General features: G+C 42.2%; 4 protein-coding genes across 4 annotated transcripts; all 4 read right to left on the bottom strand.

Moving 5' to 3' along the window:
• Positions 1-955: 955 nt before the first annotated feature.
• Positions 956-4,500, bottom strand: SS1G_07801 (hypothetical protein; the record flags this gene model as incomplete). The annotated part of the gene is made up of 3 exons (XM_001591126.1): positions 956-1,332; positions 1,455-1,602; positions 1,747-4,500. The coding sequence occupies 3 exons, from the start codon at positions 4,498-4,500 to the stop codon at positions 956-958; spliced, it is 3,279 nt and encodes a 1,092-aa protein (XP_001591176.1).
• Positions 4,501-5,608: 1,108 nt separating this feature from the next.
• On the bottom strand, positions 5,609-6,718 carry SS1G_07800 (hypothetical protein; the record flags this gene model as incomplete). Its single annotated transcript, XM_001591125.1, has 1 exon — positions 5,609-6,718. One exon carries the CDS (start codon positions 6,716-6,718, stop codon positions 5,609-5,611), a length of 1,110 nt encoding a protein of 369 aa, XP_001591175.1.
• Positions 6,719-7,583: 865 nt separating this feature from the next.
• On the bottom strand, positions 7,584-10,022 carry SS1G_07799 (hypothetical protein; the record flags this gene model as incomplete). The annotated part of the gene is made up of 3 exons (XM_001591124.1): positions 7,584-8,231; positions 8,284-8,347; positions 8,398-10,022. The coding sequence occupies 3 exons, from the start codon at positions 10,020-10,022 to the stop codon at positions 7,584-7,586; spliced, it is 2,337 nt and encodes a 778-aa protein (XP_001591174.1).
• Positions 10,023-11,646: 1,624 nt separating this feature from the next.
• SS1G_07798 (glyceraldehyde-3-phosphate dehydrogenase) lies at positions 11,647-12,782 on the bottom strand (the record flags this gene model as incomplete). Its single annotated transcript, XM_001591123.1, has 3 exons — positions 11,647-11,849; positions 11,904-12,588; positions 12,654-12,782. The coding sequence occupies 3 exons, from the start codon at positions 12,780-12,782 to the stop codon at positions 11,647-11,649; spliced, it is 1,017 nt and encodes a 338-aa protein (XP_001591173.1).
• Positions 12,783-12,995: the final 213 nt, after the last annotated feature.

Below are 12,995 nucleotides of genomic sequence, written 5' to 3'. Positions count from 1 at the left end.
TCTTCTATCTCTCCTCTTCTCAAACTCCAACCCCACCACCAGCATCAAATCTAACATCCCAACGCACAGAAACCACTACTGCAGACTCTCACCATCTAATTACCCGCGCGCGGCATCTATTCTTCTCGAACTTTATTTTCTCGATTTGAAAACTTTGTCATGATATCTTCTTCATTCCTCTTTTTATTCTTTTCTTTTCTTCCTTCTAACTTTTAACTTCTTCTTTCATCTTCATGCTTTTCTTCCAATTCCCTTTTTTTGAATTTCCATACTAAAAATGTAACCACAATCATTTTCTGATCTCATCAACATTAGCCTGTCATATCATATCAAATCATGTTATATGTTTTCTCTCATCTCATCATATCATACCAATTACGAAAACGCGATCAACGCATAACGAAGAAACATGACACATGAAGGAATAAGACTATAATCTAGTTTAGGTATCTATCTAGATACACAACTCCAAACAAACGAAATAATGAATCAAATAACCACTATTGAATAAATGAATACATATATCATAACATATCATATCATATCCCCAAAACACCTATCCATGCGTGTACCATGCTATACCATGCTTTACTATGCTGTAATGTGATGTGCTGTGCTAAAACAAGAATAATGTGCTCAAAACTCCATTTAATCCATTCCATTCCATGCGTATGCTTTACTCCCCAGCTTCCCAGTAAATCCAGTCCCCGGGAATCCTTGAATACCAATTGAAAACGCCCGCTGAATGTAGATGTAAATAGATGTACTTATAAAAGTAAAAGTAGAAGTAGAAGTAAAAGAAAATGTGTTGGAAATATCAATATCGGATAGGGTTAATTGGTTAAAGAGGGGGAGAATCGGATATCCCATTTTGTGGTGGTATTGAAAGACTCGAAGTTGGAGGGTTGATTTTTGTGTTTTTGTGTTTTTGTGTTTGAGGTTGGGATGTTTGGATTTAAGGACTTGCGGTTGATGGATTCGTATTCGGAGTCTTGGTTGTAGATGTTGATGTCGTCGAAGTACTAGCCTTGCGTGTTTGTGTGTCCCTATCTTTCTTCCGGGTATTCTTTTTTTGACTTTGCATACCCATTCCCATACTCTTACCCGTACTCACCCTATCCTCACTTTCCCTATCCATACCTCTATCCTCACTCAGGATCCTCACACTCTCGTTCAAAGTACCAGAGTCCATCTCCTCCCTACTTCCCCTTCCACCCCCGCTTTCAGAATACCTAATAACCAATCTCTCAATCTGACCCAGCATATCCTGAATACGATAAGGTTTCGTCGTTACATCATCCATTCCCGCATCTATCGTGCTCATTATTTGATCTATTCATCAATAGAATAGATGATCAGCTCTCAGTTCTCAGTTCTCACTCTCCTGTCCGCAAGTTTCCAGTTCCAACGTCCAAAAATATGTCAAAGTAAAAAGAACAAAAAAAATCACACACCTTTTCTCGCATTAGCCGTTACGGCAATAATTGGCACATGACCTCTTACCGCCCCTCTACGTTCCCATGCTCGAATCTGTTTTACGCATGTAATACCATCCATAATTGGCATTTCTAAATCCATTAATATGAGGTTTAGTTGCTTTTTCTGAATCAAAAATGAGTGTTAGTGATCTTTCACTCGAGTTCTTCCTGTTACCAATTCTCGATTCGACCTTTATGCTTGTCCCCGGCTGATATTCCAAAAAGAAAAGAACAGGAAGGAAAACAGAGATTATTAAGAAGCACATACCGATATCTCCCTACTATCACCATCACCAACCCAAAATTTTGTCTTCTTGAGGAATTCCAAGGCCTCCCCACCGTGATTCGCAACACTAACACCAAACCCTTCTTTTTTCAAACTCTTAACCAACACTTTTTGATTCAATAAATTATCCTCGACAACCAGTACTTGTAGTTGATTATCCTGTTCCTCTTGCCTTCCATGTCCCTGTTCCTGTTCTGCACCTTCACCCCTTTCCTTCTCAATCCCATTCATCAAATTCGGACTGGACAACCCAAAGCTTGTCTTCTTAACCGGCAATGGCCTTATCGGTATTTTCGCATCATTATCCCTCACCGTCACTTCACTATGGTCATGCATAAGATTATCATGACTCAATCCCGAAATTTCGAATCCACACGCCTCCCTCAGTGCGTCTTCCCTCAACGTCATTTGTAAATCCTTCTTAATACCATCTTCCGCAGCTTCCAAATCAAGCGGCGGCGACGTCCTCCTCGTCTTAACATAAAATTGAAACGTGCTCCCTTTTCCTTTTTCGCTATGAACACCAATCTCCCCGCCTTGCATCTCAGTAAGTTGTCTCGAGATAAAAAGACCTAATCCACTTCCGCCATATTGTACGTGAGTTTTTGGGGACGCCTGCATAAACAGATGAAAAAGGTTTGCTTTTTCTTTTTCTGAGAGACCTCGACCGGAATCCGTAACGGTGATGGAAATGTAAAGGATTTCGCCATTTCCCCATTCGCCTTTAACGGTTTGATCAGAACTTTCGCGTCGTTTAGGTACATATTCGACAATAGATCTTTGGGAAGAAGGTTTTGAGAGAGAGGCAGCCATGGTGACTGTTATCTGACGGACTGGTTCTGTGCGGGTGAATTTTATGGCGTTGGTCATAAGGTTTAGAAGGACTTGAAGGACTCTGCTTGGATCTAATAAGGTCCAATGTACCTTCAAATCTTTAATAGAATTATCTTGGATGAAATTTAATTTTGTGTCGGCCTGCTTGAGTTCGGATTCGAACATCTTGAGAGCACTTTGAATGATATGCACTGGTTGAGAAGCTTCGGGGGATACGACGAGAAGATTGCTGTCTAACCTGGAAAGAGTCAATATGTCGTCAATAATGCGCTTTTGATGCATGGCACAGTAGATAATCGTATCTGTAGCTTCTATGGCATCATCTATTAGATACGCTGGTAACTCGGTGGACAACAATTCGCGGATTCTTCTAGCTCTACTGAAACTTTTCATCGCGTTTTTGTATTCGTGCAACGAGGAGAGAATTTCATCGGCGCAGCCGATCAATGCAGACAGCGGGTTACGCATTTCATGGGAGGTCATATCAATAAACCTTTCTTGCTGCTTCTTCATCTCCAAAGCTTGTTCCATTCTAGCTCGTAATTGATTTTCCGTCCATTTCAATTCGGAGATTTCTGTGATGCAACTCATAATTGTAGAAACATTACCTTCCTCGTCAAGGTCTGGGAACCAAGCAAGCATTAGATGAGTTTCTGACCACTGCTCTTCACCATCAGCATTCAGCTCCGGAGCTTTCCATGGTTTATCAATTCGCGTTTGAAAAGTGCCAGGCTTCTTCTCATGAACAATCTGCGACCAGGCTTTCCTCACACGTTCGTATTCTCCAGGCATTAAGACTTCTTCCCAATTTACTTGCGAGCTTCCAATCTCCAGTTTCGTTTGGGATTTCCATAGGTCATTTGCTGTCAGGGCAACTCCATCAACAGTTAATATTGCGAGCCCAACAGGGGTTCTTGTTGCAAATCGTGCAAAATTCGTTTCACTCTCGTTAAGTTGCTGTGACAAAATTGCCCGATCTAACGCTTCCTGTTTAGCAAGTGCTAAACGTCTTTCGACTTCCTGTCGGAGTATAATAGCAGACACTTGAGGAGTCGTAACCTGCTGTGACAACATCTGTATCCACTCTTGATAATCTTTATCATAAGGTGCTCGAGGATTCAATCCAATAGCAAGAAAAGCAAGCACACTTTGTTTCTCAGAATCCATTATTGGGCAAACAACTATGTGAGTTGGTTCGCCAAATCCTCGAAACTTTATTCCGCTAAAATTTTGTTTCATCTCGGAGTCGACAGGCACCAGGATAGTTTTCATTTCATTCCTAGCTTGATTGAATGCTTTATTTAGGCAGTTTTGATCATATGCTGCATCAAAGCTTGAAGGTGCAATGGGATGACCCTCGGGTATGCCAACAGAACCTTCAAAAACGCAATGCATGGATGGCGAAGGTACTGTTGATGGAAGTATATTTGATGCTTCAGATGATTCGGAAACTGAATACAAGAAGCAAAAAGGCGCGTCCTTCTCGGCGAACTCAATGCCATGGATCAAATGATTCCAAAGATCACCAATGGTTTTAGCATTAGATAATCGCTCGCCGAGAGCACGAATGATAGTCATTCGTCTATCAGCAAGAACTTGGCGTGTGGTCTCATTGACTGTTGCATGTGTAGCAATGACATACCCTTCATCACAAACGACCGGTAGGTATGTATAATTAAAATAAGTTTCCTCCTCAAAGCCGCGTCGATCAAGGAAAAAAAGAGCATCATGTTGAATAAATCCTTGGCCTGTATCTTTGATTCCTTCAATTAATGGGTCGAGAGAGTCCCAAATCTCAGCAAATGCAACACTTGGATCCTGACCTTGTAATGCAGGGTGTTTATGTCCAATAATCTGAGCATATGGTTCATTGTAAACGATAGCATTGTAATCTCCCCACATGACCACGGCCTTTCCACTTGGTCAGTCACGAGGTTCTTCACATCTTAAATGGATGAACAATAACAAAAGCGATCTTGAAGCCAGAAATAAAGTAGAAGACATAGAAGGCTCACCGGATTTGGATTTGAAAAACACAAAAGCACCATAGAGCGAAGCTGTGCTGACCATCCACTCATTGGTCCCAACGGACTTCTCTCCCAATCAGCATCGAGAGTGAACTGTTGAAATGGGGTCAGTTCAACCTTAGTTGGTTCTGATATCCAATCGACAATTTTCCGCCTTGGCTTCCTTGCATTTCCTGCACGTGTTTCTCCCAATTTGACTTGATGATCCATACTAAATGTCGGAGAAACTTTCTCCAAGTCAAGAAGTACCAAGTCACGGCTGATTATCTGGTTCCAGAAATGGGATTCGTAGAAGTCTTGTTAGATTGCATGAAAGTCCACAAACAAGGGCAGAGAAAAAGGCCAACACGTCAGGATAAATGGAAAGCTAAGCTGGTTAAACTGGGACGTCAGCGACCTTCGTTATAATACTTTAATATTCAAGTCTCTAAGAGAGCTGATATGATTGCAAAAGCAATAAAAATAAAAATTGACATAACTCTGAAAGGCGATGACAGCATATAATGAACCTCAAAATTTTCCATCAAGCTAAAGAATATTAACGAGGAAAGGGGCCCCAGGGTAATCATTCCAAGACTTGTGTGGTGGCGGCTGTAAACAAGTGGTGTTCTAGAATCGCGCTAGTGTAAATCGGATTTAAGTAATCAACCCAATCAGAGGGTTCAGCCCGACTTGAACAAAATCCACATGCAGTAATAGCGTTAAGGTCAGTCCAAGTGTGTGTTTAAATTTTGATGACGATAAGGACATTGACATTTATAGATATTATCTGCTCTTGTATCTTGTGTCCTGTATTGAAATTTATACGGACTTATTTCAATTTCTCAATCCACCATCCATTCACTAAAGGTCGAAGCACATATACAGTTTGAATCTCAAATCATGTTAAGAAAGCGCGCGTGGTTTCAATATTGAAAAAGTAAATAACACGGAAGCAAGTTGATTTGAATAACACAAGAATGTAACTAATCCGCCTGAGACTTTTACTCATGTTCATCAGTCGAGAGAATAATCGCCCCATCATTGTTGAATGGGTGATCCCTCGAATAATGCTCCTCGTGAGCTATGCCAAACCTCACATTTTCTCCCTGTATACACAAATTGCGAGATTGATACATCACATGGTGGAAATGATGTGTCGTATATGCGATATCACTGCGTGGTCTTCTCTCAATAATAAAGGCTATGGCATCGTCTAAAGTTGCCGGAGCATTGATATTGATGCCAAAACCAAGGCCTCGTGCATGCATATATTCTGCTCTTTCCAATTTGGTAAAGGTTTGGTCGTAGAGGTAGACGAGATCCAAAGGATTATATCGAAGAAGATTTTTCACAAGAAATCGATACTGACCTCCATCTCCCCAAGCGATCTTCTCAACCGCTTTGGACGTAAAATTATGTTGAGCTTGTATGGTTGAGTCTGAAGGATAAAGATCTAGCTCGATAAGCTTGACCACATGCTGTAGAAATTCATTAAGCTGCACGATCTCAATTGTGGTAAATGATTGTATCAGACGAAGGCGAGGATCAGAACTGATATCGGGTGGAGGAGGAGCAGGGTTCCACCAACTAGCAGAGCGGCCAGATGGAGGATCAGGGTTGAATTTGGTGTAGATATCATCATGAAATAGATTGCTGTAAGTCCAATAATTGTAGACAGCCCGCCGTAACCGCCTCTGCTCATGGGGCCATAGAAATCTCCTGTTTTGGTAATCAAGGCGCCATCTAAACTGTGGAAATATCTCGACCCATCTGGACGCAACTCTGCCAAGCGTAACCATCTTGCTTAGTAGCTGGACAGAAAGGTAGGGCTCACTTGGAACTTGTAGAATACGATCCAGGGTAGCATTTCGACGTTTTTCTGTGCCGATAACACTATTACCTTTGGTTGAATCATCGCTTATTACCAACTTCACCAAACTAGGTATTGGACCGTATTCATCATCCAAGGCTTGTCTTAGGAGGGGTAAACGTCGTCCACGCAGCGCATTGTAATTTCTTTTGGAAGTCTGGGATAGATGGAGGATATCAATCAAGTCAGAGTATTCGTATATCCTCTGTAGTAGCTCGGTTGAGAGCATCGCGATAGACATGATGATGGTAGGTTCTTGGTCCGTTTCCTTTGGTTTCAATGATAAAAATATTCTGAGGCTCTTCGCAGATTATCAGTACTTGTGCAAAGATGATAGTTCGGGCCAAAACATTGCTCACCTCTCTTGTGTATGGACAATCTCACTGCTCCAGTAGAGCCCTCTGTCAATTGATGTTGACTTTCAGCTACTTTTACCTCTCCACCTCGATCTCTATCGTCACAAACTCTGATAAATAAACACAGCTTTATCTGGATGTGATAGATAGTGGTCTTCTTCTGCAAGGCGCGGACCGCGATGATGGATGTAGATAAACAACCACCAAACGGCAACAGATTTATAAGGACCTAGGTTCGGAACACCCCAACGTTGGGGCTATAGAAAGTGCAAGCAACATCTTTCGAGCTTCTGCTGTTTGAGAGTGACAGTCTGACGCGACTGGAAGGCGATTGATAAATCATGGTGAGTGTGGTTGCAGAGACGAAGTTTGTTATTGAGTCAGGACGTAACAATTGATGTCTATCATTTCGCTTAGTAATACCCGTAGTATGAGGGAAAACATCACTGAATTTCGTGCAACCCTTCAAACTATTCCATTACCAACCTTAAAAAAGGAATATATGTGACGATCATTTGAATTATCTTGCATTGGCCATAATAGCTAGAAATTTCCCAAAGAGATGCAATAGCCAATAGCATTGCATACTTCGAAAAGTCTAGTCTCTCTACATATGCTGCACTTATTCATTTGACCAAACTTGGTAACTACTCTGAGTTCTTCCTGACCTTTCAGTTGAACTAGCTCATAACCGTACATGTGTCCCCGCCCTTCCAGACTCACAAACTGTATATCTCAGACCCAAGCCGTTCACATCAATTGCATATCCCCCATGGTTAATTTCTTAGCACCATCGACGTCGGCCACAGACACCTCATCTTCCATAGTCATCACCTCATCATCCTTCGCTTTTTCCTCAAACTTTCCTAATATCCACGACTTGGCACTTGATTGATGCCTCTGTAACATTTTCACCAAACCCGTCTCCTCACTACGCACCACATTCCCAAAGCGCTGCTTCCTTACCTTTCTAATGCTTTCCTCGTCATTCCAACAAGCATGTTTATCAGCAACGTAAATTTCACTATTTGACTTGTACCAACTACTCAGAGTTGAATCCGTTTCGCTCTTGACGGGTCGAAGGCTACCAGTTATGAAGGCTAGTACACCGGCGATACGAGGACGGCAATCTCTGATGGTGAGTAATTGTTTAATACCGAGGTAAGAATCGCCAACTCCCATAAGTATGATATTATCCGAATCATAAAGTTGAATAAAATTGTCCCAGATATAGCCAACCAAATCTTGTATTTGACTTTCGAGTTCGAAGACACCCGAGCGAGGATTATAACCACCGGTGGCAGGGGGAAAGGTGTCCGTATTCAGTGGGATGTTAATATCCATAACACCAATTTTATTTTCAATGGCCCAGGCAATATATTCAGTGACAGGGTCGACCTAAACTGATTAGCTGATCAGGCGGCATTGAGCTTGAAGGGGAAAGGCTTACAAGATATGAGTTGTGCAACTCGACTTTAGCTGTAAATGGATCGGGAGTAGCCAGTAGCTCCGGGCTAAATGATAATTAACGGACGTCGTAAAAAGAAACAAAGACGGAGCTTACGGATCATGGACGATTAGCAATATCCTCGTCGCAGATTTTATATACGGAGTGACCATAACTTGATGATCAAACGATCTTGCGAGTTGATGTCGTTGAACCCACAGGGAAACCATCTGATAGTTCTTACTCAGTACATTACTCTGGTAATTCCGAACAATATCATCCAGGCGGGTGGCGCCTTTAAATTTTGCTTCCTTGTAGTCAATGACTCCAGATCGCATACATTCCCAATATGGAGATTGATAGTATTTGACTTCTTCGAAGACCTCGGCTGCGACTCGATTTAATGGTGGAATTGGTTGTCGGATTGGTGGTTCACCCATTAAAGTTTTGGCCACTGCAAGAGCGGACCGTGAAATTGCCTTTAGATTATAACCTCCTTCAAGACAAACAGCCACTTTGCCCCCAGCTAGGGACATGAGCATATGTGTCATGTGAGAGTAGCAGCCAGGTGTTACAAAACATCCTCCGAGTTCATCTCCCGCAGCAGCGTCAAATCCGGCTGATATAATGACAAGATCCGGATCAAACTCTTGGGCGATTGGCATGACGATCTTTTGAAAAGCTGCCATGTATTCTCCATCTCCCATACCTTGACTGGGCCAACCAATATTGACATTCTTGCCGATGCCGGCTCCAGTCCCGACCTTATCAATCCCCCCATCGGGAAGATCAGGATCGTCAGGTTGACCTGGATAAAAATTTCCATTTTCGTACACGTGAAGCGAAATGTATAAGACGTTTGGGTCTTCGTAGAACATGTTCTGCGTGCCATTTCCATGATGAATATCCCAATCCAGAATTAATACCTTCCTACATAACTTGGGATAATCGAGCATACAGATTTTAGCAGCGACAGGTACGTTATTGAAAACACAAAACCCTAGCGACTCGTTCGCCTCTGCATGGTGTCCAGGGGGCCGGATGACGGCAATGGCATTTTTTACATGTCCCTCGACAACATTTTTGCAAGTTTCTATTGCGCCGCCCGCGGAGATTAAGGCAGCTTCAAAAGTACAAAGTCCAACATATAGCGACTTTCGACCGGCATCCATTATAGTATTTAGCTCACGCAAATCTTCGGATGTTTTCTTTGATAAGGACTCAACCCATTCAAAGTGCCCTGCATAATGCACCGTACAAATTTCGTCTTTGCTTGCTACTCTGGCTGGAATACGTAACATGTACTTTGTAGGTGACTCTTTGAGTATCCTATCAACGTCTTCCGGACTACCAGTGTATAGCAAGCCAGCCTCTTTGAATGCTCTCATTATTGCTTCTATTCGTCGAGGATCTTCTGGATGCGGGGTATTATCTGAGAAGTCTCCGATGGCGTGCAACTTCATTCGATCGTCATAACAGCACCCTGTAGGTAGATAGGCTTTGCGTGGAGTAGCTATAATCTTTGTATCCTCTGATGATGACGAGTCCATCTCATCATCGGGTTCAAGATTATCATAGGCAATCTCTGCATCTTCTGTAGAGATTAAGACTCTAGGGTCAACAAAACCATTTTCGTTGCCGTTTGACAACATCCCGTTAATAAGTGCCCCATGGAGATTATCATGTAGCTGCATAACCAAGTCACTGCTCGGTTGCAGCAATGGAGGTTCGAGTGTGTCCATTAGTAGCTGACCAATTCGTCAACAGAACAGATGTTAATCGAAAATGAGTGTTAGAGAAATGTAACCCGAAACAAATGTAAACCCGGAGCTACGATCTCAATTTTAAAAAGCCAGTTTTAATATCAGCTAAGAGAGTCTACAAGAATGGGATACAGTGGTCTTTGGTGATATCGTAAAAGTAGAAGATCTCTCTGGTACAGGCTAAGAAACTATTAGTCGTTAGAAGATTACTAAATCTTTATGTAGAAGCAAAATGATAGAAAAATCAAATTCCGAAAAGTACAAAATAGTTGAGCAATATGATCATAGGAAAGTGAAGCTGGATCATTGTGGATGAATCCGGTATACAACAACAGGGGTTATTATGACTGTCAAGCATGAGATGTATGACTGAATTGATGAGCCACATATAGTCATCAATGAATATATTCCCACAGCAGCTTACTTTGATAATCCACAATGATGTTTGGATCGAAGTGAATTTGTAAGTCAAGGGAATAAAGGATCATGTGACCATAACTATAAATGACAATATAGAGACACCAAGTTCTTTGGATTCTTTGGTACGATAATATAAGACAATTATATCTGTAAAGGCCTCTGAATCTACTTGATCCGCACAAGATAATGATATGAAGTATAGTGGATGATTGTCAAATGAGAATAGAATTGAAGTGCTTAGACTTACCGAGACGATGATGAATGGAAACACAGCAACTGTGTTATCCAAGAGAAAAAATAACTTCTCAGCTTTAAGAACCTGGGAATTATGCTAGATGACTCTTAAGTTTCGAAAACGTTGAGCCGAATGTGAATTTGAGAACGATAATATAATATTGTTGGGTTCACAGGGTTATGGATGGGTAGGTATGGTTTGTTAAAGTTGCAGGAGAGATGGATTCTAAGTTGAAGCACCCAAGCCGAAAATGTTGTGGCCTGAAATTATAGGTAGTTTCGATCGCTCTACCTCTTATTTGAAAGGAACCCCGGGGCTAGCAGCGCTCATAAAAAGGGCTTCAAATTCTATGTAGATGTTCCTTTCCAATATTTAAACTAGAATTCAAACATCCTACAATAGTTCTCGAACTCCACAACCTTATGAAGAATCTCATGATTAACCAAGTACCAATCGCTGCTTGGATAATTAAGCTTAGACGTCAGGAGCTGCAATATTATCCACCTCCAAGGATAAAAAGGAGCAAAAGTACAAGAATAGGGTGAATCTACTTTAAATCAATGTGTCGAGGACAATCAAGGAATCTGGCGGTGCCATGATAGCGGAACTCTCTACACAACTTTCTGAAGTACACTCTCTGGAATCACGCTGGGTCAAGAGGATGGAACATTTAGGCGACATTCAGGTAAGCAAAGTTTTGGTTGCGTTTGCCAAACTAATGCCATAGCGCATAAATGGAAGCAGCTCACATGATGGGAACGACATGATGTTCTTGATTTTGTTTCCATTCCTAAGCTATCATAAGGCATTCATCGTTACTCGGTAATAACTATTCATTTTAATGAAATATTCGCATCTGAGTTAAATATCAGAGCTTGCCTTTCAAGAATTCTCTGCCAAATAGTGGTCAGAGTCTTGATTACTTCCTAAATACTGAGCAGAAATCTCCTACTGCTTGTTATCAACCTTGGAGATGTAGTGGAGGAGGTCAAGGACACGACGAGAGTAACCCCACTCGTTGTCGTACCAGGAAACCAACTTGACGAAGTTCTTGTTGAGGGAGATACCGGCCTTGGCATCGAAGATGGAGGAGTGGTTGTCACCGTTCATGTCAGTGGAGACAACATCGTCCTCGGTGTAAGCCAATATGCCTATACATTGTTGTTAGTAAATTGAAAAGTAATGAATATTGACAAATTTCTTACCCTTGAGAGGACCATTGGCGGCCTTCTTGATGACCTCCTTGATCTCATCATAAGAAGCAGCCTTCTCAATGCGGACAGTCAAGTCAACAACAGAGACGTTGGCAGTTGGAACACGCATAGACATTCCGGTGAGCTTGCCGTTAAGCTCTGGAATGACCTTTCCGACGGCCTTGGCGGCACCGGTGCTCGATGGAATGATGTTTTGAGCAGCGGTACGTCCTCCACGCCAATCCTTAGCGGATGGACCATCAACGGTCTTTTGGGTGGCAGTGTAGGAGTGAATGGTGGTCATCAAACCTTCAATGATGGTGAACTCATCGTTGATGACCTTGGCGAGAGGAGCCAAGCAGTTGGTTGTGCAAGAAGCGTTGGAGATAACATCTGCTTCACCATTGTAGGTCTCGTTGTTGACACCCATGACGTACATTGGGGCATCGGCGGAAGGAGCAGAGATGACAACCTTCTTGGCACCACCCTTCAAATGTGCCTTAGCCTTCTCGGTGGTGGTGAAAACACCGGTGGACTCGACAACGTAGTATGCCTCAGACTCAGCCCATGGGATGTTGGCAGGGTCTCTCTCAGTGTAGAACTTGACTTTCTTGCCATTAACCTCCAATCCGTCGGAGAGGACTTTGATATCACCCTTGAATTGACCGTGAGTGGAGTCATATTTCAACATGTATGCCTGTGAAGGATAAAAATTAGCTCGGGTCCTTGGTGTCATTGGGAGGTCCGGTAGCGGCAACTTACGGCATATTCAGTCTCAATGAAAGGATCGTTGACAGCGACGATATCGATGTCATCATGCTCGATAGCATTTCTGAAGACGATACGTCCGATACGTCCGAAACCGTTGATACCAACTTTAGTAGGAGCCATTCTAGATGATGTTAGAAAATGTAAGAAAAGCCTTTTTTTGCGTTTGTTTGTTGACAAGAGTAGCGCGGGAAGGTTAAAAAATAGCTTCGGATGTACCCGTTTGAAGCTATAGATCACCAAAAGGCACAACGGAGAAGCAGAGGAATGATATAGGTATGAGGATACTTACTTGTAAGATTTTTGATGATTCTTGAAATGATTTCGAAGGGGAGA

Source organism: Sclerotinia sclerotiorum, genomic scaffold (genome assembly GCF_000146945.2).
Source record: "Sclerotinia sclerotiorum 1980 UF-70 scaffold_10 genomic scaffold, whole genome shotgun sequence".
Taxonomy (NCBI): domain Eukaryota; kingdom Fungi; phylum Ascomycota; class Leotiomycetes; order Helotiales; family Sclerotiniaceae; genus Sclerotinia; species Sclerotinia sclerotiorum.
This window is presented reverse-complemented; position numbering and strand designations above follow the sequence as displayed.